General features: G+C 39.9%; 1 protein-coding gene across 1 annotated transcript in view; it reads right to left on the bottom strand.

The window, feature by feature from the left end:
* USP54 (ubiquitin specific peptidase 54) overlaps positions 1-24,964 on the bottom strand; it is a 1,304,502-nt gene that overhangs the window by 51,675 nt on the left and 1,227,863 nt on the right. The window contains exon 22 of the mRNA XM_044056203.1: positions 8,240-8,377. Coding sequence (XP_043912138.1) covers positions 8,240-8,377 — 138 coding nt within the window. The remainder of the gene's footprint in view (positions 1-8,239; positions 8,378-24,964) is intronic.

The following is a 24,964-nucleotide window of genomic DNA, read 5'->3' as shown; positions in this document are numbered from 1 at the left end:
TGACAGTCAACCTAATGTCTGACTCAACAATTCGAAATTCAGTCCCTTCTTACACATATCTTTTGCCTCTTAGAGACCACCTTCAATGCAGGAAAACTGCACATGCTTTGAGATGACCTAACCTCCCCCTTCACTTTATCATAATTACTTCAAAAGTGCAGAAGCATGTCCCCCAACGGTCATCAGTGAGTAGTACTGTATTTAGAATGTCAGTTGCAATTTAGAAATTCAGAGTCAGATTGTCAGTCCACCCACCCATTTTCCATGAAATCACTTTATCCTTTACAGTGTCAGATGAATTCTGGAGCCTAGTCTAACAGCTAGTGGGTGCAAAGCATTTAAAAAAAACCTTCTGAACAGGGTGCCATTCTATCTCAGGATCATACTATGTCTCTGTCACAGACTACATACATGCATACATGTCATACTCCCTCTGTCAGAGACTACATGCACACATATCATACTCCCGCTCTGTCACACACATGTACACATATTATACTCCGTCCCTGTCACAGACTACATGCACACATATCATACTCTCTCTCTGTCACAGACTACATGCACACATATCATACTCCCACTCTTTCATAGACTACATGCACACCTATCATGCTTCGTCTCTGTCACAGACTACATGTACATATATACTCTCTGTCGCAGACTGCATGTACACATTATCATACTCCCTATCTGACAGAGACTACATGCCCACATATCATACTCCCTCTCTGTCGCAGACTACATACACACATATCATACTCTCTTTCTGTCACAGACTGCATGCACGCATATCATACTCCCACTCTGTCATAGACTACATGCACACATATCATGCTTCGTCTCTGTCACAGACTACATGTACACATATACTCCCTCTCTTTCACAGACTACATGCACACATATACTCTCTCTCTGTCACAGACTACATGCACCGTCTCTGTCAAAGACTGCATGCACACATATCATGCTCCCTCTCTGTCACAGACTACATGCACACATATCATACTCCGTCCCTGTCACAGTCTACATGCACACATATCATACTCCCTCTCTGTCACAGACTACATGCACATATATCATACTATCTTTCTATCACAGACTACATGCACACATATCATACTCCCTCTCTGTCACACACTATATGCACACAGATCATACTTTCTCTGTGTCACAGACTACATGCACACATATCATACTCCCTATCTGTCACAGACTACTTGCACACATATCATACTCCCTCTCTGCCACAGACTATGTGCACACTATCATACTCCCTCTCTGTCAGAGACTACATATACACATACCATACTCCCTCTCTGTCAGAGACTGCATATACACATGTACTCCCTCACTGTCACAGACTACATGCACACATATACTCTCTCTGTCACAGACTGCATGCACACATATCATACTCCACCCCTGTCACAGACTACATTCACACATATCATACTCCCTCTCTGTCACAGACTACATGCACACATATCATCTAACAATCTACTAACACCTTCACAACATGGACTCCGCCCTAATCATAGCACTAACACAGTACTAGAGAGCTTTACCAATACCATCAACCAACTTTGAAGCCAATGTAATTTAGTCTCCTCAGCTTTCCTTGATCTGTCAAAGACATGTGACACTGTATCACATACAAAACTTTTAACTGTTCTAGCTGATCTAAACCTCAGCCAGTCAGCAATAACCTGGTTTCATAACTATCTGAATGGCTGTCAACAAGCAGTATCATGGCAACTAAATCTCTCCCGACTTCTGCCCATTTCGTTGGAAGTCCCAGAAGGATCTATCCTTGGCTCACTTCTCTTCACAGTCTTCACAAACAAACTCCATACAGCTACAAAGGAAACCCCACTCATACAGTATGCAGATGACTCAACCCTTATATGTGCCACTCCTACCCTCCAGCAACTAGAAAACATAACACAACAATCATTTGCAGCTGTAGAAGCTTGGCTAACCAATGCTCATATAATATTGAACCCCAAAAAAACTAAACTAATCCTATTTCACCCTACAAGCGCCCCTAACACTCCTCCTGCATTCGAAATCACCTCTGTTAATAACACCATCATAACCCCAGTTCCTACTACAAAGTTGTTAGAGGTCACCATTGACCAGAATATGCTATTTGACACCAGGGTTGCCAGATTTCCAACCAGCCAGGTAGGGATGACAAAAAGAAAAAAAAACTCTTTCACGGCAAGTGAAGAGCAAAATAAAAGCTCTTTAATGCGGAACAAAGTTCCACATTAAAGAACAGTAGCTCTGCACTAAACACGGAGCTTCTAGTGTTTAATGCATTGCAGTTCCGCATTCAACACAAGTAGCTCCGTGTTTAGCGATTTTTGATTAGCCCGTATACCGGCATTCGGGCCAATCAAAAATCGTTAAACACGGAGTTACTTCTGTTCAATGCGGAGCACAAGAAGCTCCATGTTTAGCAATTTTTGATTGGCCTGTATGCCAGGTATACGGGCCAATCAAAAAAAAAAAAAAAACAAAGTGCAGGCTGGCCGGGATTTAAACCGGCAGGGCGAGACTCGGGATCAGGCTGCTGATCTCGGGACAGTCCCGCCCAAATAGGGACGTCTGGCAACCCTGTTTGACACTCATATTGCCCAGTCTATAAAAAAAAGTTCACAAAAAGCTAGGGTGCCTCTACAGATGTAAACACTATCTTACAGGAGACACCAGACCTACTATTGCTAGAACCCACTTTACCTCAACCCTACTTTATGCTTCCTGTATCCTTACCAACCTTAGAAAGTCAGATTTAATAAAACTAGAAACCTGTTATAATAAAATAGCAAAATTTGCAACAAGAGCTAACTACAGATCTCATCCCTACCACTCTCTCAGAAAACTTCTACGGCTGGAACTCCCCTCATTGCTAAAATTCAATAAACTAAAAATGGCCTACCAAATAATAAACCATCCTGAAAAAACTCCAGCCCTAAAGAACTTACTGGCTCTCTTCTCAAATAAATGGACCCTTCACTCTAGCAATAAGGCATTACTAAAGATAACTAAATGCAAAAGCCACACTGGAGAATCCCTCTACTCCTGTAGTGTCACCAACATATTGAATAGTCTTCCATTTGATATTAAATCCAACTCCAACATAGTACAATTCAAAAGCCTACCTATCTGCTACAGGGATCTGTCCATGTATTGAACCTGGCTAAAATATCTAATTTGAAATAAACCTAGTTCACCTATCAAGACTGCCCAATCTACTGCCCCAGACTAAAACCACCTCTCTATATTCCCCTTTCACTAACCAAACTCACTCCAAACTACCTTTTTACTCACTTTCTCTACACACTTTACTCCCTTTTTAAACCTCTTAACTCAAGTTTGCATATATTAGTTCTAACTTTTAAAGACTGAATTATAAGTATTTAGCTCAAAGAGGTCTGTTTGCAATATTTATTGTGCCCACTAATATCTCCCACCTATTAGTCTAACAATTTTTTCTTTAGTGTATATATCCATATATTTTAATCTGTTTACTTTTTTAGATGCGCTAAGTAACTTTCTAATGCTTTCTTGAAGTACTTTAAAAAATTATTAGTTGCTAAGTTTTGCTATGCTTCTTATGTATTGTGTGTCTTGGAGCGTTTCTCCCTGGGCCTCCACTGAAAATGGACTTCAAGTTCAGTTGGAGTTTCCCGGTAAACAAAAGTAAAACAAATAAATAAATAATAAATAAAAAACATACTCCCTTTCTGTCACAGACAACATCAACATGCACACATATCAGACTCCCTCTCTGTCACAGACTACATGCAAACATATATTCCATCTCTGTCAGACTACATGCACACATATCAGACTCTCTCTGTCACAGACTACATGCACACATATCATACTCCCTCTCTGTCACAGACTACATGCACACATATCAGACTCTCTCTCTGTCACAGACTACATGCACATATATCACACACCCTCTTTGTCACAAACTATTTGCACACATATACTACATTTGTCCATAGCCGGACTTAGGCATAGGCCAACTAGGTGGCTGCCTAGGGCGCCGCTCCAGTAGGAGCACTTTTCCAGTATTTATTTAGTGTAGGTAGACCAGGATGGGGGCACCAGCTGGTGTGGTAGGGGGCACTGTGGACACATATTATACTCCCTCTCTGTCACAGACTACATGCACACATATCATACTCTCTCTCTGTCTCAGACTACATGCACACATATCATACTCTCTCTCTGTCACAGACTACATGCACACATATCATACTCCCACTCTGTCATACACTACATGCACACATATACTCCCTTTCTGTCACAGACTACATGCACACATATACTCCCTTTCTGTCACAGACTACATGCACACATATACTCCCCTCTCTGCCACACACTACATGCACACATATCATACTCCATCTCTGTCATAGACTGCATGCACACATATCATACTCTCTCTCTCTGTCACAGACTGTATGCACTCATATCATACTCTCTCTCTGTCACAGACTACATGCACACACATCCTACTCCCTCTCTGCCTCAGACTATATGCACACACATATCATACTCCGTCCCTGTCACAGACTACATGCACACATATCATACTCCCTCTCTGCCTCAGACTATATGTACACATATCATACTCCCTCTCTGCCTCAGACTATATGCACACATATCATACTCCCTCTCTGCCTCAGACTATATGCACACATATCATACTCCCTCTCTGCCTCAGACTATATGCACACATATCATACTCTCTCTCTGTCACAGACTACATGCACACATATCATACTCCCTCTCTGCCTCAGACTATATGCACATATGTGGGCAGTTTGGAGAATACAGTTCTCCTACTTCTTGCTTTGGGAGGTGTTAGGAAATCGCAGCACACACAGAAACCCTCTGCAGATGCAGGAAGGATGTACAGACTCTGAGGGTAGGCACCTCAGCCCAGAATTAAACCAGGGAACCCCTTGATGTGAGGTGACGATACTCGCTGCATCACTGGGTAGCTCAAGAACAAGCTAATTTAGGGCACTAATAAGTGCTTTATTGCAGGATAGGAATGAATGATGAAAACCTAGAGTCAGGATCTTCTAAATGTGGACATAATGGATTAATAAATACCACTCAAAAAAATATACATAACTGCTTTGTTTTGTTCTTATATATCAATGCCCACATTTAAGGTTAGTACTGCTTAGCTTATGCCAGTGCCAGCATAAACCTTTCTGTATTTCATAATTAAGCTGCAAAGAGAAAACCTTAACTTGCTAATTATGTACCTTTATAATGTGAAGAGTATTTATTCCTTAATTCCATGCCAAAAAAGTCTATGGTTCTGTGAATTTACTGCACATTCAAGAAACTCAATAAATTAAAGTGGAAGAGTGACAGAAATATGGAAATGCAAGCAGCAGCATAAACACTGACTAAGGAAGCCCAAGCGGTTAAAGGGCTATAGACACTAAACAACTCTCCCAACAACACTCCACGTTTTCCAGATGGTATCTGGAATTTTCCCTTGATATCTGCATTTATCCAAGAAAAGACAGTGAACAGTGGTGCATGTTGCATAAGTAAGTTCACAGTGCCAAAAGCAATTAATTTTAATAGAAGCAGTTTAGTGAGATAAAAAAAACTCACTCACTTGACAAAAAGCCACTAATGGCTTTTAAGGCCAAAGTGAAAGGTGGAGGCAGCAGCATTTGAAAGTAACCGAACAACAGAGCAGTCACTCAGACTTCTGTGTAAGACTTCTGTATATTGGTGAATGAAATTAATTTTAATTATACTCTTCAGATAAACAGTTAACACACACAAGTTTTACTGAGGCTAACAAGTATTACAAGGTTGGTTAGAAATGAGCTCTTGGTGCTTCTTCATTAGGGCATCTCAGGAGTCTAGAAAAACAGGATGAATTTGATCACCCTTGGTTTCACAAGGTACTCATGACATTTTGTTTGCAAAGTTTAAGTCAACTAAAATGACTCTCAACAAGTGAATGCAAACAAAAGATAAAGGGGCATGGAATCATCAAAATGTCCTCAGATGCCAAGTTCATCTGTGATCCGTGCTCAAAATTAACATGAACTAAGCACTGTTGCAGTCTCTTCCTGAATGGCTGCCAGGTGAGAAGACAGCCTAGAAGTAACTGAACAGCTTTTAGTGCCTTTTATATGCTATACAAAAGCCAGCCTAAATTACCGGTTAGCTGAGAATACTGGTACTGCACTCCTTCTAGGAATGAATGTATCTCTTACTGTTTTGCAGATTGCCCAGAGAGCAGAAGCATAGACCATGCAAATGCTCCCATTACATTCCTTCTGCAGGCAGAATATGAGCACTGGTCTTCTTTCTTCTGACAATTGGTGTGCTCAAAATGTGAAGGCAGAAAACTGGGAAGCAGATTTTATTTTGAATACACACCAAAGTGAAAGAACCGACTAAACAGCTACAGAAACTTCAAGTATGTCAATGCTTCAGAATTAAGGAGATGATACATCCCCTCCAGAAGGAAGAACACAGTTGTACTTTACAGCTTACAGGAAGAAACCCTCTAAGAAGACTTGAGATAAGTCAGCTTCCTCACTACACAATTGTGGCAGTGAATATACCTAACCATATTAACTGCAAGCAGCAATATTTTACAGGTAACAACCAACTGCAGGAAAGAACGTCTTTTAACAGTTTGTGAGAGACCATCTGTTATAGTTGGCCATGGCTGAAAAGTTTAACTGTGAAAGAACAATCTTGCTACCTTACAAAATCCTCCTCAGTGCCACTGACGTCAGGCAATGCGGTCAAGCTCTGTGAAAATGTAGGTGGTGTTAGATTTTATTAATATTAGTCTGAAATTAATTACATTGTAAATATGCTGAAAGAAAGGCTTGCTTAAATGCAGAAACAGAGTTTAGTGATCAGCAGTCATACTAAATGACCATGGCTTGGAAAAGGAATCTGCTGAATGGACATTTTTCCCTTACAGACTTAGACAGGATGTATGCAAGAGCAAAAATGCAAAATCTGCTTTTAAAGAACACTGACATGCTTTTCTGCATATAAAAAATGGACACAATATGTTTCCTAAAATAACAGGATGGACACAATATGTTTCCTAAAACAACAGGATATGTTTATGACACTGTGACAATGTGTTTTCTCAAAAATATGTTTTTCTGCATGAAAAACAAGATATGGCACAAGAACAGATGTTTTTATACAAAGATCCAAATAAAATACAGGATGTTCACACTGTCAGAAAAGCTGATCTCTGACAATGTGTTTTATCAAAAATATGTTTTTCTGCATGGAAAACAGGATATGCTTATCAGCATTGGCACAAGAACATATGTTTTATACACAGATCCAAATAGAATACAGAACAATGTGTTTCCTCAAAAATATGTTTTTTACATGGACATCAGGACACTGTTACAGGATATTCACACTGTCAGAAAAGCTGGTCTCTTACAAGACATTGTTAAACAAGGAAGCTTAGTATTGTTTCTACAGGATAAGCAATTCTCCAAAATAGAATACAGAACAATGTGTTTCCTCAAAAATATGTTTATGCATAACTAAAAAGTGTATATAAAGAGCTATATAAATCCAGTTATGTTAGAGGTATGGTAGGGACTCATTGGTCCTAAGGTAAATGTTATATCTCTCACATCATCTGTACTATATGAGAAGTAAAGTTGGAACAGTACTTTTAAGCTGCAACGTGGTTCCGTTTGGTTTATTATAAAATGTTATTTGTTACTGCTCTCTAAAGTTGATGCTGCAAAGTATATTCTCTCATCAGTGTATATTCTGCAAGTTTCTGTATGCAACAGACTGTGAATGCAAATATAACCAGACTTTGAATTTTAGCAGAATCCAGCCAGCAAGACTGAGTGTCTTAAGAACACTTCAAATCCATCACACCAAGCAAGTAAGAGCCATGTAATTTTTTCAGGTGGTCTCTGCATCTTTCTCGGGTCCTCTGCAACACATCCGATACAGGCCAAAGTCAAAATAAAGAAGGACCACAGTGACTTCTCTGCTTTGACATGATTCATCTTAGTCAATGTGAAAGTTTGAGAATACACGATCATGTGTATATACACTTATATGCACCAGAAAAAACACACACACCAATGCAAATAAACATGTATGTTTTTACAGTGTGTTCTCTTGTAAACATTAAGCATAAACCATTTACATCTCATTGTTGGTAACTTACAAAAGTGTTAGATGAAACAGCGCATTCTTCTTTGTTGTTGATAACTGTCCCACTCAAGTTGCGTGCTATTCGCCGTAAGTTGTCAGCGCTATACATCCTGTCATCCTCGGTCTTAGAGTTACTGGGTTCGCAAGCCACCTAGAAGGGAAAACGTGTTCTTAGAAAGTATATGAATACACCACTCATCTGTGGAACTGCAGTCACTAAATGTTGTGTCATGCTGTGCTCTGCCTCCTACAACATATTTCCTGTTGTATGCTGCAATGGACTTTTGAGGGTTTCAGTAGTACGTTGGGTGAACACATGAATAAGCTCACCCAGAGGTCAGCATAAACAGAAACTAGAGGATGCAGGGGGTTGTTATGGGAATGCAAACACCTATATAGGGAAGTTGTAAGACTATTGTTACTCGTTTTAAGGATGAAAACACCTGCAGGTATGCATTATATAGAATAACATGTTGAAAGTATGCACTTAACTCAGAAGACCCCAAGTTAATGACCATATCTATCTAAAACAATTACTCAAAGAGACTTGAGATAAGTTTATTTTCTATCTTGGTCCATTCTCTAAACCTGTTAGAGAACATTCCCTCCTAATGCTTGATAGCTCCATGTGTATGGGTATGCATGTATTGATCTGAATTTAACTGTGGAAGAGCACTCACTTCATCTGACCAAGTCCAGTCTTAGTATGGGAGAGAACATTACAGATGAATGATGTAAAGTGACAAAGTGACAGTTTTGAAGAGATTCAAACTGTGACATTAGAAAAGACAAATTATATATACAATTCCATACAACAGTTTCATTAAGTTGCAAAGTATATATGTGAGTGTATACAATAGGGTAATAAGGACATTTAAGTATGTTAAACAATGAAAGAGTTACAGTTGACAGATGAATGATGGAAGTATGCAGTCTGGAAGAGTTTGGGGTCAAATCAAGTTAGAACAATGGAGACAACATTGGAATTTAGGCATTTTCTGCAAGTGCTTATGCCAGGTCTCTCTTGTATCAATAATTCAGCTGCAACCTGACTCTTCTAACACTTTCTTGGCAAGATTTACAAAAATATGCAGTTGATGTATGGGCATCATTGAACAGTAGAAAGGCCACAGAGTATTTACTATATGCAAGAACAGTTACCAACATGCAAAAGATATAATATGTACCGAAATTTCAGCAAAACTGACCTGTGCCTTCTGCTTTGCATCACCTTTCCCAATGATATACAAGTAACATCTGTAAAGCCTACACTGGGCAGAAAAGCATTGACTTCATAACAGGAAAGTGATGCCAGATAAACTAGCACAGTTCTTTGACTAGGTACCTAGGATTTAGAAAGTTCTGCAACAGTGCTGACATACAAGAAGATGGAGAAAGAAAGAAACATAAGACTTGGCAAAATATACTACCATTGGGCACCCATGTATGTGAATGACATGGGCTACAGTTCTTGGATCCACACTACTGCCCATGAATAGGCCTGACGGCCACCTGAAGGATGGTTTCTTGAATCATGCCAATGGCAACCAAAAAGATAAAGTAGAAAAGATGCATGCAAATCTGATTCATTAACAAAGTCACTACAGTTAGTTGACTTTAATAGTACACAGGGAATATGCACTGCTGTCCTGTGTATGGACTTCCAACATCCACACCCAGGCAATGAACATTCAATAAGTTGAACTTGGACAGTTGGATGGGAAACAGGAAATTCATCCCTGGTTTAGCACCTATGTCTCTAATGGACTCAGGTAAACTGTAATGGTTCATATCACAGGCCCATGCTTACAGTTATCAAGGGTATCAGAACTAGTCAGAGATTTGGGATGCAAGGCTAGGCTTAAAAAGGCCCTTGTGGTTGTTAGCCTGGTAAACACCTATGAATCTATAAACCTATGTAACCTACCACCCAATCCCATTTCCTACCACTTTCTGTATGAGCTTTAGTGTCTTCCAATGTTCATTCCTTACAGTAATTGTCTTTCAAACAAGATATCGCTTACGCACACTTACCATGGATGGTTGGCAGAATTCTTGTATTCCCCGCAACTTTTGTCCCGGCAAGGAAGACTTGCCACTACCATACGCTATTGGGCTAAGGGCCCACAAGTTACCAAGAAACTCTTGCTCACTAACCAAATAAAGTTATAAAACACACCACTGGTAATGTACTAAATAGTTTGGTTTGGAGCTGGATGCAACAGCTTGACAACCTACAATTCTAAATAATACCCTTTTCTCAAACAATACGTACTTAATAAATACTCAGCTACAAAATATTAAAAGTGAATAAATAGAAAACCTTACATAGAAAAGAAAGAAGATAAATTGTACTTATATACGTTTAATATGCAGAGATAGACATATTTGTACAGAGGAACAGAAACATAATAACTGGAATAGACAGAATGTTGAGAAGCAAAGTAATATAGCAATAGCCCACGCCTGGGTGTGGGTAATGCTGGATTTACCCAGGGTTGGCGTGGTTTGGTCCCGAAGCCGAGGACCAAACAAAGCCAACCGTGGGTAAATACAGCATTACCACCAGAAGTGGTTATTGCTATTATACCATGACATTATTTAAGAAAAGAAACTGTTACTTTTCTTAAATAATGGCATAGTATAATGCCTGTTTACTGCCCTTCCGCAGATGTCTGGCATCCGCGGCAGTTCTGATGTACTGCGCGCCTGCGCAGTACATCAGAGCTGTGGGCAAAAGCAATGGAGAAAGCAAGATCTCCGTTGCTTTAATAAGCAACGGAGATGTCCGTTGCTTATTTTAAAACTGTCTCGCTATATTAAACCCATTTAACATAGCGAAACAGTAAAAAAGCAACGGAGATCTTGCTTTCGCCGTTGCTTTTTTTTTTAAAAACTGTCTCGCTATGTTAAATGGGTTTAACATAGCGAGACAGCTTTAAAATAAGCAACGGAGATCTCCATTGCTTATTTTAAAGCTGTCTCGCTATGTTAAACCCATTTAACATAGCGAACAATGTTTAAAGAGATTATACTAATGGAAAAAAGTCCGGGCGACCGGACCTTTTTCCATTAGTATAACTCAATTTACAATGTGCACGCTGGCCAATCAGCGTGCACGTTTTGGGGGGGTCATGGTATAATATCAGATAAACAACATGAATGAAGCTGCCTAAAGAATACTAAATATTAAATGAACTAAGTTATCAGAGTACTGTACATGCAGATTGCAGAACAGTGAACTTCAACAGATGCTTACACAACAATGCCTAGAACAGCTAGTTTCAGCTCAAAATGTTTTTCCCTTATTCTTTTTCCCACAGGAACCATACATAACTTAACTCAGTTTTTCATACACAGCAAACCAACAAAAAGACCAGCTGGAATTAAACACAGGGTTTCACATCTTGGTACTAATTGCTTACACATGCCCTCTTTACACACTAAAAACAGTTTCCTGACTGCCCCTTGTACCCCCGCTTGTAATAATAGGCAAACAACTCATTCCTGAGGCAAAACCTCCTGTTATGATGCATAAACAATTACTGCACTTTTCAGCCGAATAATGTTACATGTATTTACTCATATTTTCTTTGTTTTACATAAAACAACAAATACAATTCACCTATCACAATTAAGGCATCTTACTAATGCAACTTCACAGAGCAGTTACTGCTGTAGATTTCACAAATTTTAAGTACAGCTTACCAATATGTTAGAGTCTGAATTAAGAAAAAGAATAAAAAATACAGCCATTACATCTGGAATTCAGAAAGGCTTACCATGGGCAAGAAGCTTTATCGTAATAATTTTCTCACTCATAGTAAACCTTTCAGATTCTTAGACCACCCTTCTGCTGAGGTTTCCTACAAGCAGGGGGGGGGGCACAACACAGTGGACATTGCTGCTGGTAGAGCTGCTTGATAACGCTGAAATCTGGGAGGGGTGTGACTAATGCTAATTAGCCATTTGTCCTCCCCTATAAATGCCAGTTGCTCCCAAATTACACTAATCACTTGGCACTGTAAAATCTTACTGTTGGAGGAAAAAGTGAACACTGTCAAAAGATAGCAGTCACTCATTCACTCCTAAAGAAGCTGCTGCATTGCAAGCAACTTCAGCAAAGATGTGGGACTGAGGAGTGTGTTAATATATGTGTATGTGTGTGTGTGTGTGTGTGTGTGTGTGCATGTTTGTCTACTTGGGTGGTTGTATGGGGGGATTAGATAGGGATTCAAGGATATGGATATATATATATATATATATATATATATATATATATATATATATATATATATATATATATATATATGTGTATTTCAGAGCATGTGATTGGGTGAATGGGTGAGTGTGTCCATGACTGTGATCAAATCTCGGTGGGTTTGTTTACTGATGGCTGAATGTGTGTGTGTGTGTGTGTGTGTGTGTGTGTGTGTGTGTGTGTGTGTGTGTGTATATGTGACAGTGGATGTCTTTGTCACCACAATACATGAGCTGTTCAAGAGAATACTACTGCCATCAGGTCTGACAGCGTTAGTGTTAGCTAGAAGTCCCCGGGCTATAGATTAGCTAGAATTACCACAGAGATGGAACCATTTTTGAGAAGCCTGAACAACTTAGAGAATGATTTTCTAGTGAGAGGCTAAGAAAGTCAGATGTTAAAAAGCATCCTGGGACCCATTATAGAACTGAAAAGGACTGAAGCACCTTCACTCCACCTTCCCAGTAGGAGAATGTTAAGAAATTCCACCGAGAATAACAAATGCAAAAATAGCTGCATCCTGACATACACTTTGGAGTATCACAGTATCAAAAATGTTATTGAAGAAAACTGGGCCATTGTCACAGGAAACCCTTTTCTGACTAACATCTTAAGTGAAACCCCATCCTTTGTTTACAGGAAGGCCAGGAACATTAGAAGTATTGTTGAATTTAAATCTAGACTATATGAGAGAAACACTAAAAGATGTTAAGCTAATTGTACATTTTGTATACTTATACAGCAAGGTGATAGCTTTTATTGACCTTATTTAAAGAAAATCATAAAGACTAGTCCAGGGGATAACTGTAACACCACAAAAGTAATTTACACGGCACAGTGCAATGAATGTGATGCATTTTATGTAGGCAAGACTATAACTAAACTTAAGCGTAGGATTTCATGTCATCTGGCAGAAATCCACTCTGGATGTAAAAATAGTGCTCTAGCCAAACACATTGCTCTTTATAAAAGACCCAGGTTTTAAATTCCATATACTGGATCACATAGACATGGGTGATCTTGAAGGAGGTATCCCGGATATGCTGGAGAAACATGAACTCATGTGGCAATTAAAGCTGAACTCTTTTTAGGAAGCCTGGACTAAACTAATACTGTTCACTTAAAAGTGTACTGGAACTTAGAAAATTGCCACATTGTTTACATGACTAATTTTATTTTATTTTATTCTTCCAGTTGGTTTTAAATACAATGTTAAATCAGTTTTAATTTAAGTGTATATTTTGTTTCCATCATCATACATTTTTTTCTTTTTTTTGTTGTTCTTTTTTCCACTTTATTCAAAATGATGTGTAATGACAATACTAACTAATTATACAATAATATTTTTGTAGATCGTTTTTAGGGTTCTTGTATACAGACCTGAAGAAGTCTAGAAGGACGAAAGCGATCTTTGTTAACAAATGGCTATGGAAATAGAATATGATTTTAACATTTTTTTTGCATTCAAAGTGTATATGTATATTTACATATATTTTTAGATTGCCACATGGTCTAAGGTTTATATATTTCCAGCCATGTAGTATATTGTCTTGGATAAAATCACAGACTTAATCTGGTTAAATAAGACGTACCACATCATTATTCATTTTATTTAAAGTACATAAGGGTTATATTATTATGACAGTTACTAAGTAGGGTAGGACCAGCATGAATGTCGCACTGATGGGAGAAGGGATGTGAATTTAACATATATACCAATAACACTTTGTTTTACAGCACAATAAACCACTCTCTTGCCTGATAAAAAAGTATATATATAGTTAGAAAGCTTGTGAGGAAACTATTACTGTGTTATTTTTGTTTTACTTGGATCGCTTGTCTGTGTACTTAATAAAGAATATTGACTGGAAACAGACTGCCTACCCTGCTTGGATTACATTTGAATACTTAGTAGTTCCGTATAATATTTCAAATTATATTTAATATATATATATATATATATATATATATATATATATATATATTATTATTTTTTTGACTTAGGATGAGTTTAATTTCTCTACTTCTGCTACCATTGTCTGATCTGATTAACGTACAGTGATTAACTAGATATATACAGATTGAAAATCTTCCACACAGAGAAGTTTCTTACACTGTCTTGTTCTAGATTTTCATTTAGAGACATGTTAATGAACTTATAATGGGGGCTTTATCACTGTGGCCACAGCTGTCTTTGAATCGCATTTTCTCACTGTCCCAGAAATCTCATTAAAAAAATATAAAAACATCAGGAGTGGGACATAGGGCATTTCAGAAAAGGGTAACAAAACAGTTAACAGATTACACTAAAAGCCATACAAAGAAAGAGTAGATGTGCCTTACATATGCAGAATTGAAGAACAAAAGGCAGGGTTGCATAACAGAAACTTTCCAGTATTTTAATAGTTTATGAAATCTACAGATTATTAGTATAATACTTCCAGTAGCTCCAAGAAAGAAAGAAAGAAAGAAAAGAAAATAATGCATAAAATACATTTTAAAGTTTTATGCTAAATGGCTCACAAGGGATATAGAGAAGGATTATTTTACAGAAAAAGGGTGCTTGGCAACTGGAACAGTTTTCCTGAATGGGTAGGAAGATCAAAAGCACTATTAATATTGAAGAATATGTAGGCAAAACATTTTTTGTTTCTATAGCATGCCCTCTGAGCCAGTGTCTCAGTTACCCACCTAAAATATACCCTGGATATTCCTGTTCATGTTAGTCTGGTTGATACAAGTGACTTTAATACCTAAACATCACCTTACATTTTCTTTAAATTACAGGAAAGGTAGACAATAACCTTTTCTTTTTGTTAATAACAGCCACATATTTTTTCTGAAACCGGTGTTCTGTAACACTGGAAGGAAAGCTGGCATCTCCCTTAATGCTCACAATGTCCTGGCATAATTTAACAAGGAAAGTAAGAGGGGTGGCCAACCCACCTTAAGAACAACATTTTGGTAAACAGGTGAGTGTGTGTGTGTTCTAAAAGTAATGTATGTGGTCAGGAGCCATGCTATCAGACCTAACAGTAAATTCTCCAAAGGCATCACAGGAGGCAATAAAAGTTACACCTCCCATCTGGATAAAACTATCTAAACTAAACACAGTCACCAGACCTTCTCAAATTATGTAACTGATATTTAATTTCATAACAGAAAAAACAAAAAAACAAAAAACAAAGCCTATGTAAGATTAGGTCTCATGTTCATTCACAGGTGTTGTAGGAGCTGGTGACTTTGTTCCTGTAAGGCCCCTTGGAAGACAGGCACATAATGATGCCTAAATGTTTGTATATTTCTGCTGTCCCTAGTCTGTGGTACTGAACATTTATGTCTAGCTTCAGCCAGGTGATAGTGCTGCAAGCCTGTACTAATGTACCCGATAATCATCAAACCTAGCTTTTCCTCTGACAAATGGACTAAAAACGTGAGTATCAACATTTTAAAAAGTAAATTGATTCAAACAAAACAGCAAATGTCTTGCCCTTCTTGCACTTCCAAAATGGCTTTTGTGTTCCACATACTGATGGTTTTTAACTAGAGTACCTTTATGGTACTTGTAACTCTGATGTAGCACACTCTCTGTGTTTGTACATATTCCCATTTGTTTTTCTCTGTTCCTAGATCACAGTTACTGTCCCTAAACAGTCAATGGGCACCCACAAACTGGAACCAGTCTTGAATCCATGTTGCAAGGACCACTTTGTCTCTGTGCCACTGCACCAATATGACAAAAAAATATTAAGAATCAGGGAAATAAAGAAAAAAATGGAACTTTCAGTTTATCCAACAGGAAGGGGAACTTGCCATAATAGTTGAGCTAAAAGGTCCCTGTTCATTCCACATGGCACACTGGCTCAGGTGGCCTCAGACTGCCCTAACCATACATACAAAATTAAGTTAAGAATGTGCACTAACCAAGACTGAGTTAATGCATATCAGGAGAGCAAATCTGCATATATTACTTTTGTCTTTTTGAAGATTTGAGTGCTGTGGGCTGAAAAGAGGGAAATAATGGGTACTGCTTACTCTAACGTATGAATTAAAACATTCGTAGCTATGGCTGCACATGCAGCTAGACAGAAGATGTGTTCTGACTACAGCCCAAATGACCTAGGTTCAGTTAGTGGCTTACACTGATGGCATGGCAGAGAGGATAGGTGTGCCCATTCTAGGGGGAGGGCAGTTGCATGGGTGTTCCTTGCAATGATCCTTTGCGGAAGTTGGGGGTGCTGTGTATGGGGAGGCATGCTCCAAAAATGGGAAAGTTTTGTGTTTCCTAAAGACTTCCACAATTTATCCTCAACAAAACTGCTTCTGAGTGGTATTTGTCCAAAACAGTGGAAGTTAACACTCTGTAAATATTAATTTGTCATTCTTTAAAGAACTTTAGCTATCTTGTGACATCCTCATTCTGCCTAAATGCCACAACGTGAAGTTGAACATATCAAACTCTTGAGCATGACACGCATCCCTTATCCTGTGCATTCACACCACTCCAAGAAAAGCTACTAAAGAAATGCAGTTTGCACATGTGCTGCAGCTAGACATCAGGTTGGTCATGTATTGGTACAGGTTATTCAGGGGCATTGATTCGAGCAGTTTATTTTAGAAGCTGTAGGTGGTGGCAGTCTAAGTCATTCTTGAGCTAAAATGAAACCTCGTCTATCTTAGTAGCAGGCTGAAGGGACACTGTTGTCTTGTTCCTGTGAGCTTCTCCAGGATGGCATTTTTCAGAAGGAAAACTGAAGCACAACTGACTGAAAGGTAAGGGGGGAGTAGAAGTATAGTGGGTACATTGCCCATGGTTTACAATCAGAATGAGAGGATGACCAGGTTCGTAGATGTGATAAACTCAGCTCAGTATGAGCTGATGGCTGGACCCGAGTGTCCAGATTTTCCCAGTGCCACATCAACATCAATGCTTTCTTACAACTGCTATTTTAAAAATATCATTCAACTGAGGATAAACAAAAAGACCGCTTTGATCCAGTTTTTGTCAACAATTCTCACTCTTGTGTTGCTTGCAAGTGTGCTTTTCTTTGCTGTAGTTATTGCATTTTCACAAGGATATGTAACTAGTGAGGGAAATGCCCTGTTACCTGCAAACCAGTTTGTCAGTTTCTAAGAAATATAACTCACTTTATCATCAATACCATGCGTATATATATATATATATATATATATATATATACGCATATCGCACGCACGCACGCACGCACGCACACACACACACACACACACACACACACACACACACACACACACACACACACACACACACACACACACACACACACACGCGCACACCCACGTGCCCACCAAGATCTGACAGGAGATTCAAAACCGCAGCAAAAAAGCTCAGTAGATATTGCAGAAGCTAGCCGAGGAACAAACACCAAAACCACGAAAAGAAATCTTCAGCTAAACACCACGGCTTGTTCTCTTCTGATAAAACACTTATGCTGGACACGTCTATGGATAAAACAACCACTTTATTAAAAAAACGAACCGAAACAATGAGCGCTTTTGGCTGTAATAGCCTTTTTCAGATCATAACAAAGCAATCATCTGATTTTCAGAAAAAGCTGCAGAATTAGCCCGAGTTACTAAAACTTGTTCACGAGTAAAAGGTTCTTCTGTATCATGAAGCAACTCAAGTAACACTTGTAGACATTGAGGATACAGGCTGTTAGATGGGTTCTTGATAGCTAAAGCTTCAGTAGAACCAGATTTCAAATTTTCTGCATTCCAGACGTTTGGATGTGAATTTTCTTTCCCTGACTGTTCGGGATTATGATACAACAAGTACTGTTGTGAGCCTATGGGGGCCATAAGGTTGCTCCTGGATTGTGTACTTGTATTTCTATTTTAGAACTCAAAGGAAAACATAATTTGCAGTGTTGTATTACATACACAGCATTTGTGGATTAATCCTGTGGTACCTAGTGGAAAATATGAAAAGAAGCACATATTACTGGAGTACTGATTAAGAAAAGGTGAGTAAAGTGCTGAGTGGCTAAGTCAAATTTAAAATGTATACCAGCCCAACCCAACCCGTATTGAAAGATGCATTAAAGGTGGGACAGCATACTGCTCCCATTGGTGGTGCGAACTGAATGGCACAAGCTTAGATTTATATGAGTGTAATTGTAGTTGACAGTAGTGAACAGAGGTGAAATATTAATTCGGTTTACTTAAATTTTCCCCAGTGTCACTCAACTTTGACTATGGGTCACTTATGCAGTGTTCTAGGTTGAAGTAGATTCTGTCAGTTTGTTTGCAATCTGATGTTTTATACATTAAGGATGACGCCTTGTCTTCCTCCTTAATTCAGAGGAAAAAAAATCACTTCATAATTTTCTATCAGTTTTCCCTAAGTTAATATGGCTAGTGTTTAAAAGTGTTACTAAATAGGGATCCATTTCCCTAATTACTTTTTGTGCTGTAATTAATTATTGAGATAAACTTGAGAGTACAAATAGTTCAACACTTTCTTTTTGGGGAGAAGGGAGACTGCACTTCCCAGAAGTTTTTTTAATACACCTTGAGTCCACCTGACTCTCTCAGTTCAATCGCGTTAGTCATTACAACTGATGGCTCAGCGGAATTTGTAATAGGGAATGGCAGAGAATCTGCTGGAGCAATTGAGCTTCAAGTGACAGGTACCAGGATTAAGCTGTCAGTGACAGAGAGGGAGGAGCTGGGTTGATTTAGAGGAGTAGTGACAGTTTCAGGAGTTTACTACGGTGGTGGTGCTGCGGTACCACTGTCACCTCACAGTAAGACGTTGTCCCGTTCGATTCTCAGCTAGAGCGTCTTCTGTCTGGAGACATGCGTGAATGGGTGTACCTTCGTTGAAGGTTGTGCATCAGGGCTGGCAACTTGGCATGTAAAAAATCTACTGCCAATCATTAGCGGACTGGAGTTCCGCTGTGGCAACCCCTAACCGGGAAAAGCCAAAAGACACAAGTGACAGTTTCAGGAGTTTGAGCTGGGGATTCACAGAAAAACTTGGAAAAACAAAACACAGGTTAGTGCTGTTGCCTACAAGACTGCTGTGCATGTGGTTTCTTGCTTGCTGCCCTGCATTTGTGCAGCAGGTAGGCCACAGAAGAGTACAATTTAAACTGTTAGCTTACTCACTCAGATTCGGGATCAATAACTACTGATCTCTGAGAAATGATGAACTCCCGGGAAAGTTTGCACAGGCATCCTGATGTATTCCCCCTTCAACAGAAACCTTTAATGACGACTTTTGTTTTGGATGCAGTCAACTGACTGAATCTTAGGGATGCCAGTGCATTTTCTTCAGAATGGTGCTCTCTTCCATCATAAAAATTGGTGACTAAATGGTGATGCAGTGCCAGACATTGTAGTTAGTTATTGTTCTGAAAGTAGGTACCAGTACAAAACGTAAATTGCTAAAGGGGCAGTATCTTTGCTGCCTTTATTCTTGGTTTTTGAGTGAAAACGTTGAAGGTGATGCAATGCTTCATGAAAACATACTCGGAGGCTCTAAATATAAATCTGCAAAAGCAACAGAGACCTCCAAAGCAGACATCCAAGCAACCTCCACAACCCATCACCAACCATGAAACACATACTTCACATAATCAGTGTGCCATGCAATCACAGCCCTTAAGGTAAAATAACATACCCAACACACTAGTGACAGGCGACTCTATAGTCAGGCACACTGATGTCCCACTAACTAGGCTGGACAAGGAGAAGCTTACAGTTAGCTTCCTGTCAGGTGCCAGGATCCGTCACATAACACAAGCACTCAGGTCACTCCAGAGCAAGTACAAATATGACTCTGTCACTGTACATGTTGGTGTGAATGACCTGAGATGTACCTCCCTGGACTACATGAAAAGAGACATGGAAGAGCTCGCTGATCATGTAGCCCAGGCAGGTATGACCCTGACCCTGAGTAGCATTCTGCCCTCACCAAGAATGATGCTACAGTATAAAGAAAAAATGATCAACTTCAACAATTGGCTAAGTTTCTGGTGTCATTCAAAGGGGATCCAGTATCTGTCTGCCTGGGATGACATGCTCGACAAGCCACGTTGCTTCGCAAGAGATGGCTTGCACCTGTCACCCTTAGGCTTTTGAATACTGGCAAAGGCTCTTGCCGCTCCCATAGAGCCTTTTTTAGGCAAGGCTCAAAAGACAAACCCACCACCATAAATAGCACAAATAAACAAAAACTGAGGGTAATGCTACTCAATGCCAGAAGTCTAAACCTCAAAATGCGCGCACTCGAGGCACTCCTCAGTATGGAGAACATCGATATCTGTGCAGTAACAGAAACCTGGTTTAAGGCTCCAGAGAGCACCCCAGCACTACCAGGCTATAACTCATACCATACCTTTCGGCCACAGAACCCGGACCGAAACACAAAAGGCGGGGGTGTATCCATATTCATCAAGGATACTCACACCTCCAGGTTAGTGGTGCAGCACGATGCATCAGAAATCATCCAATTGCTACTAACAACGGGAAAAACTGCAATCCAAATTGTAGCTTGCTACAGATCACCCACCATGACCCAGGACCCCCATTCCGCATTTCTGGAGACACTGGGAAATATGAAGGTCCTACCAAACACCCTAATACTGGGTGATTTCAACTACCCAAACATTAATTGGGAGAACTACTCAAGTACTAACTCCCTTGCCCAATGCTTCCTAGAATTTATAAACTCGAATGCCTTGGATCAACTGGTCAACACCCCCACCGGAGGGAACAACATATTGGACCTGGTCATCACCAACATGGGCAACCGGTGTTCCACACCTGACGTCAACCCCTCGCTGGTTAGATCAGACCACAGACTAATCACTCTGGATATTCACATTCTGCCCCCAACCCCAATCAAGGAAACCACAGTGAAAAACTTTTGAAAAGCAAACTTCACGTTGCTTAAGACCGAGGTGGAAAGGTTCACAGCCCCCACTCCAATGGGCACGCCAATGGACAATGCTGTCCAAACTGCTGAAACCTATACAAAGGCACTCTATGATCATTTACAGGAATGCATGGATCGTGCTATCCCAAGTAAAACCAAGACCCACTCCTCCAAGAAAAGGAAACCAGTCTGGTGGACCCCTGCCATAAACAGGCTCTTCAATAGAAGGAGGAAACTAGTACAGATAAGAGCAAAATCCCTAGAAGGAAAGACATCCCTGATCAGTATCAGCAAGAAACTACGATCCCTCATTAAATCATCCAAGGCTAGCTTCAAAAGAAAAATTGCCAAAGACTCCAAAGATAACCACAAAGCATTCTTTAGCTATGTCAAGAACCTAAGTGGAAACTCTCAGATCTGCTCTGAGTTGGTGCAGAATGGCGCAAAATACACTGAACTGACTGATATTGCTAACATTTTGGTAGACAGGCTCAGTGCAAACTTCACACCCCTCTGACCCCTAAAGGGCCCATAACCATACCAGAAGAATGTAAGGCCCCGGCAATCACCGACACACAGGTTATAACAGCCCTATCCAAAGCCAAAAACACAGCCACAACGGGACCGGACAGTGTCACAGGCTGTGTCATAGAAGAGCACCAAAATTAACTAACCCCTCACTTAAACACACTGTTCAAACTCAGCCTCTCTACAGGCTATGTACCCACAGAGTGGCGCACAGCAACGGTTATCCCACTCCACAAAGGTGGCGCCACAACGGACCTCAGGAACTATCGCCCTATAAGCCTGACTAGGCTATGGAGCGCATCATCATGGAACTCATTAACAGAGACAATGGGAACCTCCAAACTTTAGACCCTACCCAGTCTGACTTTGTTAAGGGCAGATCATGCCTCCTAAACCTGGTGGACTTCTTTGAGACAGTTACCAAGGCATTAGATGAGGGTAAGGAGGTCCACACAGCATACCTAGACCTCGCAAAGGCTTTCAACACCATTACCCATTCTGGTATTACAGACAAACTCACCAACCTGAACATTAACCCCTACGTCATGAGATGGGTTTCAAATTGGCTCATGGACAGAACCCACACGGAGAGCGTTGCAGACTCTAGGCCCGACTCTAAACCAGTTACAAGTGACATCCCCCAGGGCTCAGTCCTAGGACCCCTCCTGTTTGGTATATACTTCTCAGAGGTACAGGCAAGCACAGGAGGACTTTGGCTGACCAAGTTCACAGACAACTGCAAACTAGGGGCCATAATTGATTCTCCAGCTGATACAGACACCCTCCAGAAGGGTCTCACTGAGATGGATACCTGGTGTCAAAATCATGGCCTCAAGCTGAATGCCAAAAAGTGCACAGTCATCCCCTTTGGAAAAACAAAGTACCCACGAACTACCACATAGGTGATAGTCTCCTAACTACAGAAAAAGTAATAAAGGATCTGGGGACTCAAGTAGATAGCAATCTCTCCTTTGATAATCATATTGCCAAGGTGGTTAGAAAATCCTTCTACATGGCCCACCTAATCTCAAAAGTGTTCGCATCCAGAACAAAGGAGTTTATTGTGCCTCTCTACTCATCACTTATTAAACCCATTATAGAATACAATGCCCTATTTGGGATGTACCTTACAAGACACCGGCAACAGCTGGAAAGACCACAAAAGTACTTCACCAAGAGGACTACTGGCCTCAAACAGTTGACCTATACAGCCCGACTAAAGAAACTCCAGCTGTACTCGGCTGCATACCGCTTACTCAGAGGTGATCTCTGCTTGACATACAAGGCCATGTCCAACCCAGAATTGATAAAAAAATACAAAATCCCTGAGAGCCACTCGCTCTAGGGATATAAACCTCACCACAACGATAAATAGGACATGCTGGAGGAATAGATTCCTGACCCAGAGACTCCCCATGCTTTGAAACAAGAAGCAGAGCCCCTCACTAGCACTCTTCAAGAGAAACATTGACGGGTGGATGGGAAATAGAACATTCACCCTGGGGATCACTGCAGTGTCTCTGCTGGACAGAGGTGCAGGGAACTAATGGCTATGCTGGTCAGAGGCAGAGGGAACTAATCTAAGGGGGTGGTGAAAGCCAACACACTCTGGCTATGCTTATAAATGCCCTTGGGAAGATAGCCTAGTACTTACCTATGAACTATGTTTGCGCTCATAGTTCTCAACTTCAGTGCTCATGAATCAGTGACAAAGTCAAAACTAATTGGAGAGGTGGGGGATAAAGGCCCAAAATCAGGTACAATTTTTTAATAATTTTCTATTTCATTTAAAAAATCAATAAAACAACAGAGTTTTCTGAACTGTAAGAAGCATGAAACTTGTAATACCTGTCATTGTGGCATAGCTCTCAACCTTCCATCTTCAAAATGTGGAACACATACTAGTGACTCCAACTAAGAGGTTCACAGCATGGTCATTAACAGTTTCTGCATAATAAGTCATTTGATTAATTAAGTATGATTCTGTGTTACCATGGATATTTGTTAAAAGTTGTTAATTAATGAATGACAGACCCTTCCAGTGCACACCTCTCAATATCTCAGAGCAAGAAATTTGGACAAAGCCAAACATAATAGTGGTAGTGCTAGAATAACATTGTTTGCATTATCATGTATTTTCTGAGGGATATGAAGTCTGAAATTCAAATGTCTGCCATTATTTATTATTATTTGGTGACTTCAATCTTTATGTTGGTATCCCAGATTTCCATTGGAGTGGGCAGAGTTGCATGATTATGTAAGCAAATTTTATCTTAATCAGTGTCCGGGTTTTTGGCCAATTGTACCTACTTTTCAAAGGCCTTTATCCAGATTTTTGATGTTTCCAGGTTGAGAGGTATAACTGAAGTACAACCTGGATCTATGGAATTAGAAAGGAAACAAAAAATTACCACAGAACTGCCCATTGTACTACTAATGGACAGAGGCAGCACCTAAATGCTTTATCCAGTGCATGGTTCCCCTCAAATTATCTACAGTATGATACCAGTTATTCTCACTCGGGGTAATATATAATTATTGACTGTGGGATAGGTAAGACCAATCTAACACCAAATGGGATTGATTAATTCAAGCACCTCAAGGGAAAAGTACAGTTGTGTACACTTACCATAAATGTAGATGTTCGAGTGTATTCACTGTTGCAGTCATTACATTTGGGTAATCTGCTGGCAGGTTGTCCTCAGTCGGCCTGAATAACAAAGTCTTGGGTCCTGCATCGGTTGCTGTCTCCTCTTCCATGACGTCAGGTCATCAAGGGTATAAAACATGCAGCCGATGCCATTTTAATAAGTTTTTCTTGCCCCAGATGTCAGGTGCCCCCCGAATGGGGAGCAAAAATATATATACATAAATAAACTGTAAATATATAAATGCACCTTAGAAACATAAAATTTACCTTCAACTAAAAGCAAATACACCACAAAGGCTTTTGCGTATAGTGAAGGACAGAAAAGATATAGAATGGGGGATGGCTGGTGGGTAACCCGCACTGCAACAGTGAATAC

The sequence above is a fragment of the Protopterus annectens genome, chromosome 14.part0 (assembly GCF_019279795.1).
Source record: "Protopterus annectens isolate FY-2018-M chromosome 14.part0, PAN1.0, whole genome shotgun sequence".
Lineage (NCBI taxonomy): Eukaryota > Metazoa > Chordata > Ceratodontiformes > Protopteridae > Protopterus > Protopterus annectens.
This window is presented reverse-complemented; position numbering and strand designations above follow the sequence as displayed.